This window comes from Sinohyriopsis cumingii, chromosome 15, assembly GCF_028554795.1.
Source record: "Sinohyriopsis cumingii isolate HCF-2022 chromosome 15, ASM2855479v2, whole genome shotgun sequence".
Taxonomy (NCBI): Eukaryota; Metazoa; Mollusca; class Bivalvia; order Unionida; family Unionidae; genus Sinohyriopsis; species Sinohyriopsis cumingii.
Window position 1 is genome coordinate 53,613,411 of NC_142975.1, and position 11,686 is coordinate 53,625,096.

Consider the following 11,686-nt stretch of genomic DNA (forward strand, 5'->3'; position numbering starts at 1 on the left):
GTCAATGACAGGCTTCAACTTGCTATTATCGCTTTCCAAATAAGAAACAACTGCGAGATTATGGTCCTTGCACAATCTCCACTTCTTATTTTCAATGAGTGACCATATCTTCTGTTGTAGAGAGAAATCGTTCTTCTGATTTGACAGTATGCCCATAAAGAGGGGAAGGTAGGTCAATGTTAACAATTAGGAGACTTGGAAGTGGACAAATTTAGTTTCTTACCACCTCTGTATGATTCCCTCCTCCTAAAGTTGGTTAGTCTGTTGTCTCCTGGATTAGGTCAGGATCAATATTAGTGTCTGAAAAGATCGCTTGTCCATGATGCTGCATAAGATCTCTCCACACTGGCAGGCTAAGTGTTTCCAAATGCCTGCATGGGTTGAGCAGTGAGTTGGAGGGGCAGTTCCTGAGCTGCCTGCCTCCAAACTTCTTCAATTCTTCATTCTCAGAAGCACCGGTAAGCCAAACAGGGTCATTCATAAAACCAGGGTATGATGTGGTTTGAGCGACAGGGACCAGACATATCACGTCTTATCAGGTCTAAGTTGGCTGTCAAGGTATTGGCCATGGAATGGTAAGCAGCCTCGTTTATGACTCTGGCAGTCCTGGCCATTGCCTTCCAAGTGTGATTATTGTCAGGTTTCTCCATGAGTTGGAATATTGCCATTAAGGCCTAATCTATCATTCAAAATGCAACAACAATGTTCCAAGCAAGCTTTGATGTGCCATGTAACATATTTTTGTCCGCTCTGTAATACAGTGGAGTGGACATTTGAACAGCTGCTTGATTCTTGTTGAGGACCAGCAGATCAGTACTGAAGGCATCTGAGTGAGTTTTACATCAGCAAGCTGATAATGTCGCTGGAACTCTGAAAAGAATGCTCAAGAATTTCCCAGATCACCTATTCTACCCAAAAGCTAGTCAATCATCTCCTTAATTGGAGCTGATTGGGGAAGGAGTCAGAAGGATGGCACCTCTTCCTCCTCATCAAAATCTACCCATGCTTAAACTTTATTGTCTTAAGTATTGGTAGGAGGTGGAGGGCATTCTAAAGGGGCCAACATCCAAGAAATTTCCTCAACTGCTGCTTTAAAGCCGAATTCAGTCCGTTTCTTGGTCAGATCTGAGTACGGTTGATTTGATGGAGCTTCTTCACATTCACTGTTTGTCTAGTCCCAATCTGGGTTTGCTTGCAGCTCTGGATAAGTCATGCTGGGTGGCATGGATGACTCCAGCGTATACGTCTTTGAAAATGTCATTAGTTCTCCCTTGTAGATACACAGTGAACATTCTTTAGTCTGATACAATCAGAACTGGCACTTGGTTTGCCTGGCATATGGTTTGCCTGGCATATGGTTGGCCTGGATGATGGTGGTATGGAAGACATTCTTCAAAGGCCTGGCTGGATGGACAGATTTTTCACCTAAATCTCAGCACAGTGATGGTAATTTGCCATTGGTGCAGCTTGATGGATGGATCTGTCACTAAGATCCTCATACATCCTAGCTGGCTTGACTATTTCAACAAAATGGTCCCCATGCTGGGAAAGCTAGATGGCTGGTAACAGTACAGCAGTATTATGAATTTGATCCAATGGATCTGGTACAAACCCCATGCACCTGGACTTAGCAGGCGGATTTGTGCCTATTGCGCTGCCTAAAATTTGGGGACACTCTCCCAATTGTGTCAGAATTGCAATCAACAAACAAGTTGGCTACACTATTTTCTCCAAAGGTACACCATACTGGATGATCAGTGATGGCTGGTGATGACGAGGCTGTAGTATATAGTGGATCTGATACAACCATCCAGACACCAACTTCAGTTTATCTTTGATGTAGATTGAGGATGTTGCAACTGTTTTCCTTAACTGATTCCGTCTTTCTTACCTTTGATACCTTATGGACCATTGCTTTGAACTTGCCAAAATATTCCCCATTACTGTTGGAGTTATCGAAAAACAAAAATAGTCAGTGTCATGCTATCTTGTAAATTACAACATGAGGTCAATGATAGGATGGTGTAATGTGGTCTTAATATGGTAAGTCCATAAAGGTGACAAAGTCGCACTTATTTGGAAGAAATTGTAAATATATACCACCTGTAGGAGAATGATTGTCTCACATAATAAATTCAAAATGAAAATTGGATGGTCTAATTTGAACAATAAAATGGCTTTGACTGTCAGAGGTAGAATGTACAATGTTATCAGTATGGGAGCAAAGCTAAAAACTTGAGACACCTGGCAGTGGCAAGGGGAGGTAAAGGGCCTGAGTTATTGCATTTAGTCTATACGAGACTGGCAAGAAAAGATGATTTTTGTTTTTCAGTAGGGCTGGATTTGTGAGATAGCAGGCTAATATTCCTAACATAATGTATTTGGGGAATGTATTTGAAGGAGAAAGGCCTACAACCAGTCAAAATGAAAAATACATACAAAACAGGTAGAGTTGCTTTTCATTTCTTTATTTCCTCTAGCAAGTCTAGCACAGATAAATGTCTGTATCTTTACATTACACACCTGATTTTCAAGGTTCACATTTCCAAACCGCTAGTTGTTTGTGGACACAAACTTATTGAACAAGCTCTAGTTACTTGTTCTCATTCAATATTCATTTAATTAAAAACATATGCATCTGCAATTCAATACAAAAACTTGCATAGTTATATTTATACATGAATGCAGCTGAATTATCATGGATAACAATAAAAACATTTTCAATCACCTCAATAAAAAAGGTGTACATCAATGGTATTGTATTTTTTCAAATGATTAAAGTCTATGTACAAAAACTTCTAAAGAAAACAAAATTGCTGCATACATTGGAGTTGTGTTAATCTGTATTGTTTGTTGATGGTATGCAAATGATATCAAGAGATTCACAACCAAGGCATAAACACACATTGTTATACATAATGAAAATTTGTGTTTGAAGTAGAGATGTGTATTTACCATAAACAAGAAAAGATAATTAAAACTCAACCATTCAATTAAATCCATAAATATCATTAATATAAGTTTAACAAACTGTACATCAGTCATCATGCCTCCCAATTTCCAATATTCTAAACACCCTCTCCCTCTCTCATCCATCAAAAATGTTATATCTCATTGTTTCCCTTTCAAACTTTCAGATTTAACAATAACTTGAGAATAAAAATCATTCACATTCATCAATGACATTCTAGTAAGTTTTACGGAGTATAATAATCATGGTAATTATTTCTGTAACTGCTGGGAAGGCACTGCAGAAGCCGAAGATGTACCAATACGTGTCACATGACCAAATGTCAAACAGGAAGAACACTAGTGCCACTGTGGCTCCTGCATGTGCAGCAGTAGCTGGTCATTTGGTCAAGGATTTGAACAACATCAGCTTGGTCACAATAAGTTCTAAAAATGAATTGAAGAATAGCCTAAATTGCCCTTCCACAACACAAAACCATGATTATAGTAACTATCTCAGTAAGAGCTGGGAATCCACTACATAAACCAAAGATGTACCAGTATCGCTCACATGGCCAGCCATGCCAAACAAAATAGGCAAGGGCAACGCATGCACCACAGTGGGCTGATATAGCTGGGCCAAGGTCAAGGAGGTAATAGCATTCAAAATGAATTTTTAAAATATATGTTGACTGTACAACAAATTCTCAAGTTTTTTTTATCCCAAAGGTTTTGATGCATTAGGCAGAGAAAAGGGGGACCATAAAGGAGACCAACCACCTTGTTTGGATGACCACCAAAGTGGCATATATCAAACTTGGAGATGAAACTCTGGACAGCAGAGGTGCAAAATATGTGTACTATAAAATTTATTTGTTCAATGTAGTACAGTAACAAAAGACATCCGTTTAAGAGGAAACAGTAATACATTTTTTAACGCAATTTTTAAAGTTTCATTGATGTCTCATAAACAATTTATATTTTTTTAGTATCACTTATGTTGTACCACCGAACCTCACCATTACAAATTCTGGCAAAAGACAATGCCTGATAGTGTAATGTAACAACTTGCTGTGTACACCAAGTGATTTTCCATTAAAAAAATTAGAGTTTTATACAATCTGGGTCCATACATTTTTAATGCTTCCAACATGGTCCATATTTGAATGGGACATTCTTGGTGAAAATGGCCACCATCATCTGACTGCCCGAGGTAAAAAAAACAAATCATCCTAAATGAAATTAAATTTGTTAACGTGAGAAAATCTATGGACTGGTTATGTCCAGATCTCCACCTATTTCAAATCCTAACATCAGCACTGAACAAGATCAAAATGTGCGAACAGTAAAAAAAAATGGATTGGTCTATAAACTACTAAAGACAATCTTGTTTTTGAAATAACCTTATTTTTTTTCTTCAAACAATGGGGCTTTCAAATAGTATTCTTAAAATAAATACAAAATTACTGAGTTCTATCGAGTCAAACAAGTTCTGGCCATAAGTCTGGGAAGATTCAATGTAACTAATTAGTACATTTATTTAAATTCCTATTAAAAATGTATTCATTCACTTGACGTTGGTTAAAGGATCTAAATCCATGGGTCCTATGACACTGATAGGACATGCAGTAAGAAGGGGAGGATACTAAGCCCCACTCTTCCAAGAGGATAAGATAAAATCCCCCAAGCTCCACCCACCATAGAATTTTATTCGATGAAACAATAAACTTGTACCATGATGAGTGATTATACATTAGCAATAAGCCGTTGCTGATGAAGTCGGACAAGCTACCTGCTGCTGGTAATTTGTAAGCAACTGACTTTAACTGCCTGGTTTTATTTCATGGATAGAAATGAGATATTATACACAGGAGTTGGTTATAGATAGAAAACTCAAAAGCATAGGATCCCAGGATAAAGTCAGTAAAATGATCACATATCTGTTGGGACACAGCAATGAAAATTTAAGTAATATTAATGGAAAAGTTTGTAATAAATCTTTGAGCAAAATGAATTATGCACCATGTTCCTGGGAGCAACACCTATCTTTCAGTTGTGAACTTTGAATTCTAATCTCTAAAACAAACACACACACAAAAAAATTACTGGAAGGAAACTAATTTTAATTAAAACAAACAATAGGATCAAAACACCATATTGTCCATAATTATTGTTCAGGTCATTATTGGTAAATTAAATTAAAAGTTCAAACATTTATTAATAAAATTTAATTTATTAGCAATGCAACCTAAAGAGAAATATCCAAAGGTGGCATTCAGATGTGAGCATAACTAATTTTGTTCTTTGTATACAAGTCCACATGGCCAGGACCAGTTCTCTTGATGCAAGTCCACATGGCCAGGACCAGTTCTCTTGATACAAGTCCACATGGTCAGGACCAGTTCTCTTAATGCAAGTCCACATGGTTAGAACCACTCAGTATTTAGTTCTTTCAAAAATTACCCCATTACAAGACTATTTATTACTCATGCCACAAACTGAATTATCTGATGGTAAATGTCCAACAATTCCTGAATTTCCACGAGAATAATACAAACTTTCACCCACTGAGAGCAAAATTGTCATTGTAATGAAATGTATCAAATAACCCAGATGTACTTGTTCTAGGGTTGGTAGCTAAAGTTACTTCTCCAGAATGATGAAAAAAACAGCTGAAATAAATCTAAATCTTTCTGAGACTGAATGAAAGCAATACTCTCTTGGTTTAAGCCATCATAGTTTTTTCCAATGAGACTTTGTCCAGGGACTCCATCTCTTTTGAAAATTGTACACAAATTAAAAGTAAGTCTCTAGAATTATGATTATGAGCATGTGGTCAACCTACAAAGCAATGAAATATAAGTGTCCTTATTGCGGTCAAGAGAGTCTTAAACATTTGTCTTCTGTGCATGCTCTTGATCTACAATACTGAACCAACATTGCCACAGAGGACAAATAATAATTTTACCCAGCTTTAATGGATTGTTTCATTTAAGTGATATAATTCACAACATAAAAGACCCAAACTTTAAAAAAAAATCATGATTGGCTGATTCTAAAAGTTTGTACTGAGCAGCCTAAAAACTTTATTGATGTTAGAGTGCTCCCTCTTTTACAAAGCCATAAAAGTGTCCCACATCAAAAGCTAGACAGCCTTGTACAAAGGGAGGCTTCGACAAGGTTGTGCCCTGCATTTAAATGACAAAATTGAATATTTTATAGCGTATTTTACAGCATAGCAGTATCTAAGCTGGTTCTTAAACTGGCCAAAAACTAATTTAGATATAACTGAGTGGCAATAATACAACAAAATTTGATCAGTTTAACAGGATTTCCGACCAAACCCATATTGTCAGAGACACAGCAATATGCACAGGAACATTACACTGCAGCACCACTACATTTGGCAACCCTTAAAGTTGTGGAAACTACTGAGCTTAGATGGGCTAACACTTACCACACCCATGCACATGCAGCTTCCAGGACTGAACCTGGGTCAACAGAGATGCAACCCTATTTCCTATTAGCTATTCATAATTTCAAATTCAAAAAGGATACATAGCAAACTCTGAAATGGAGCAAACATAGTTATTCCTCCAAAAAATCCTATCAGCTCAAACAAGAAAAGCCCCAGTCCCACTGATAATCCAATGATGAGTCTGGAAAGAAATTAAACATCATGTATTCTTTGTGCACAAAATGATTAAAATCTAGTTTGACAAGAATATAAAAAGCATCTGGTTAAAAATATGTCAATGCACATAGCAAGAAATTCCATTTCATAAAATACTATCAGAGGTCTCGCTAGGATTTTAAAGCTAGGAGTCCAGGACTCCCATTTTGGTAAAAATAGGAGTCCCACCAGCAAAAGTTGCAGTCCCCTCCCAAAAAACTATGAAAATTAGAAGAACTATTGCACGCCATTGTCTTTAATTTCTACATTCTTTATAACACCAACACAGCTCTTGTTTGTCCATTAGAGTGAGACTGAATCTTGTCAATTCAAGGAGTGGCCTTATTTCAAACACTACGCCAGGCATTACTTTCTTACACTTGGCTATTGTCCCATTCAAACTATTAGTTCTAGCAACTTTAGCACTCTTTTGAATCTCGTTACAATCTTTGTCAGTTTGCCGTTTAACCCCAAAACACTTATCCAAATTTGCGAATGGCATTTTGTCTAAGTCTCAACACGTCTTGATTCCATGGTCATGTGTACTGCTCATTCTGCTACATTCAGAAATGAACACAATAATTAAAGCTAAAGTTGTTTATTTGATGTACTCTCATAAATGACCACATGTACATCTCTGGGTCTTTCTGCCTCTGAATTCAATCACTGTAAATATCAGTACATTTTCCCATCAAGCTCAAAGTCTTTGAACTTGCTACCCAGCTACTGCATCATCTTCTTTTGATGTACTCTTATAATGGCAACATGTACATCAAGGGGTCTTTCAGCCACTGAATTCTGTCATCATAAATATCAGCACAGATAACTAATCAGCACATTTTCCCACAAAGCAGGTGTCTGAAGCAGGACTGGCAAGTCTTTGAATTTTGTCGCACACCTATTACATGCGTACGGAGGACTCCTGCCAAAGTGATTTTCTGCATCCCAGATTAAAAATTGCCATCCAAATATGCGTGATTAATCGTTTCCGAGACCTCTGACTCTGAATTCGCTATTATTTCTGTAGCATCAATTTTTTTACACATTGTGCTTGCCATAAATAATAAATTTCAAGACCTAATTAACATAATTGTTTTAAACAAGATAATAAGTCCTATTCCCCAATCCACAAATGTAAGTCATACATATCATCTCAAAAGAAAATGCTGGAAATCATGTTCAGAAATGTTGGAGATTAAACAAAATTCTCGAAAATTCTCCGAATCCACAAGTCAACAATCAATTGTTTCATGTAGCAGGAAAAATGAAAAGGAATTACCATTTAAAAAAACCCACAACAAAACATAAGTGTTGAAGCCACAAAGCAAATAAAGTATGATTAAATATTGATTCATATAACATTACTCGTCAAAATTTTAAAAAAATGCTGAAGACAAGCCTCCATTCCAAAAATGATGGAGACTGGAAACTCTAGCTATTGCTGGAGATCTAACAGAGTAATATATTATGAAAGCAAAAAACTAATATCTTTAAAAATAAACGAATTCAGATTATACCTGTAGAAAATTGTATGCCACTATCCACTTCATATTTAATTCAGAAAAGTATGTTTCAACAAAGACACGTTTTTACTTCTTTACACATTGATATTGTCATTGGTAATGTCAGAAGTCTTCATGAGGAAAATTATTTCAATGTTAATAATAAAGTTCCCAGCTTTAAGATCAAAACTCAGAGCAAGTTCAGCAAGAAGATTAGTGCATCACTACACAATTGTTTTTATAAATAGTTTGATATTAAATTGTCCCCAGCATACAAAATAACAGATAAAACATTTGATTATAAATCTAAATATGAGTTGTTGTTTTTTTAAATTGCATAATAACTAGATTATAGTAAACCAGCTTGTTCTGTTTACAGAACTATCTGCATGATATACATACTGTAGATCCTTTTCACTGTACTGACTTTGTGTGTATATTGCTGGCAGACACTGCTTTACATTACTGTCCTGAAATTACAAAAACAACACGTAACTGTAAATGCACATAAACCTTGGTGTACATGAAATGTTTGAAAAGCTACTACCCGTTAACTTCTATACTAACTTCAAATGAATGCATCATGGCATCCTAGCTTTAAATAAAGCACATTAAAACCAATGACATTGTTTGGTTTACTTTGTTCAATGATATTCAACTTTTGTAACGAATACTACAATTACTCTGACAATTTAAGCATAATTGCAATTACTCACATTTGAGTAGTGTCACTGATTACGATAACTCAATTGTGAGTAATGTCATAAATTAAAATTACTCAATTTAGTATTGTAATGGCATGAACAGAATTACATTTTAAAATGTATATGTAACTAATCACTATCCAACCACTTCTTGTATTTTTAATAATTCATTTTATTTTTACATTTTTCACACTGAAAAGGAAACAACTGTATAATTCTGCAAAGGTTTTTTATTTTAAAGAATAACTGATAATTAAACAAGCCCTCTAAATTTACATTCATGCTATTTCATAAGTTTTCAAGTTAAAAATCACATTTTGGCTATATGTTTGTTTTCCTGAATATGAAATCATGTTGTAATCAGAAATTAACCTTGGGTATTTTTGACTGCAATGAATAAAACTGTCATTATTTTTAAAAAAATATATAAAGTACTTTTGATTGGTTGAAGTAAAAAAACAGCAATAAATTTAAGAAAATTATGAACACATTTTTTTTTTGTTTTTATTACAAAATAATAAAATAATAAAGAAAACTGGCTCAAAGCAAACAACAAGTACTGTATTTTTTATTCTAACAATGAAGCAACATGATTATCTATTTATGTCTCTCATTTTAACTAGAAAAACGAAACAGACAATCTGAGTCTTACATAAACAAATGACTTCATTTTTCACTTGTAATTATTAATTGAACTGGGTCTATTATAATACTAAAAATGGAGGGGGATATGACCCCATCCTCTTCTGAAAAAGGCTGAAATTTTCTGATTATAGGAGGGGTATAAAAAAAAGGTACAGTATGGGTTGAATATACCTGTATAATTTGACATTTGATTATTTGGCATAATGTTTAGAAATTTGCAAGAATCCCTGAAATGTGCACTTTAGAATCAATCCTACATTAAAATCCTCAACATATACATAAGAGACGTACTCACACTAATGTGTATTGCATTTAAATTGTCATTTCAAATCTTGGACATTAATTAAAATTTATTAAAGTATACTATTTGTTCCACTTTGGTGTACATGGGTTTAATTTAGGCTGACTTGGTAACTCACAGTCCCAAAAAGAACAAGACCATAACATGAAAATATTATAGTCAAACAAAGAATTGTGCTAACTTCATATTCATTTATTGCAAATATAAAGAAAAATTACTGAGGTGATTATAGAAATATAAGCAAATGACATAATGCAAATTTGGTCTGACCTTGACCCCAAGGGCAAAAAAGCAAGATGTAAGTCACTGAATGAACTGTCATACTTTCATAATTAACTGTCCAATGTAGGAGAAATCAATCAAGGTAATAAGCAAATGAAAAAACACAAACAAAACCATAACACACATTTTATAAAGTAAAAGGAATGAGTAAACATCTCATAGAATGAAATGTCTTAGCATCATAATGCTGCATGATTTGCGAGGGGAGAGATAAATATCATACTGACTTAATGCTTTGTACCATGTAGCTCAGCTCCGTAAGCTTTGCTAGGGGAAGTGGATCTCACATAGCTGGCAGCCTTGACACTGTTTAAGAGTTTAATTGTTTTAGTCTGTACTTACGCTGTTGCCTGTTGCCTTACCAAAGTAAATCCAGACACAATTAGTTTAATTAAAGGAAATTACCCTCCTTTTAACTGAATTTAGCATTCACTGGCTATCATCACTCCTGCAACTGAAATGGCAATCATCACATTTTGAAAAACACAACTGTTTGTACCTTGATTTGCTTTGATTTAAAAAGGCAGTACGTCATCGACCATCCCATCATAAATATGAGGGTAAACGTCTAACATCATAAGACAGACTTAACAAGTGGTCAAATTAGTCTATTACAGTTCAGAAAAAAGTGAATGGCAATCAAGTATTAACATTCCTTTTACCGCTTAAACAACAAGATTTCTATGTATTGGCTAGTCTTACATTGTAACACGTATCCCATGTTATTTATGTTTTAGTACTAAATCTTCCTGCTGAAATAATGGCCTTGTATTGTGTTCCAATGTTGGTAGACATCAGAACAAGTAGAAAAATTTTCAGGAATATCTCACACACTTGGCAGCCCATACTGACACTCTTCCATAAATTGATGTGTAATTAATATACTTACTATGCTATTTTTATCCTAGTGGAACTTAACCCGATTTTGACATTACCATCTCCCATCACTTTCCAGCTAACTGAAATGTAGGCCAATGAAACTTGAAAACAGGTCCATTTACTTGTGTCAGAATTTGAATTTCTTAGGAAGAAGACATCAGAGTAAGCAAAGTCTGACTGATACATTTTAACTTTAATTTGTAGAAAACCGCCGATATGGGCTGCCAAGTGTGTGAGATATTCCTGAAAATTTTACTTTCCTTAACATGTCAGTCTACATCAAAACATACAACACAGTTCTGTCATTTAGGCAGTAAGACCTCGACGCCCAAAACATAAATATCAAGGCCGAGGTCTTACATTGTAGGACTAGGTACTGGCGAACCAAGCTTGTGTTTTTTCTTTCTTTCTGTAAACCGACAGCAAGATGATACCCACCCTTGACCACAATATGAAAATGAGGATGACGATGTGCGCTACCATCGTCAAGAAGCGAGCGGGCACAAGTCCTGTAACCTTCATTTTCTGATCCCAGGAAAAGATGCTTCCTTGCCGACGGATGTTTTACTGCTTTGATTTTGTCAGTGAACTTTTTCTTTGATGTTTTGCTTGAGTATAAAGTAAGAGTATAACTAAATCTATGTTTTCATAAATCAAATTCTTGTTAACTATTTAAAATAGTCAATGTGCTGTTAAAAGTAGTTGTTTGTGTTTATGTCTGATCATGTTTGGCGGCCATTTTCCCCGAAAT

The 11,686-nt window shown here is 35.2% G+C and overlaps 1 protein-coding gene across 2 annotated transcripts; it reads right to left on the minus strand.

Annotated features, from left to right (window-relative positions):
* Window positions 1–2,452: 2,452 nt before the first annotated feature.
* LOC149781810 (transmembrane protein 107-like) lies at window positions 2,453–11,686 on the minus strand. Of its 2 annotated transcripts, none has more exons than XM_089935981.1 (4): window positions 11,374–11,686; window positions 8,527–8,594; window positions 6,508–6,608; window positions 2,453–3,345 (listed from the first exon to the last, which is right to left on the minus strand). In XM_089935981.1, the coding sequence occupies exons 1-4, from the start codon at window positions 11,455–11,457 to the stop codon at window positions 3,188–3,190; spliced, it is 411 nt and encodes a 136-aa protein (XP_089792107.1). In that variant the 5' UTR covers window positions 11,458–11,686; the 3' UTR covers window positions 2,453–3,187. The 2 variants fall into 2 exon arrangements, with proteins under 2 accessions (XP_089792107.1, XP_089792106.1); XM_089935980.1 differs by having other exon boundaries at window positions 2,453–3,583.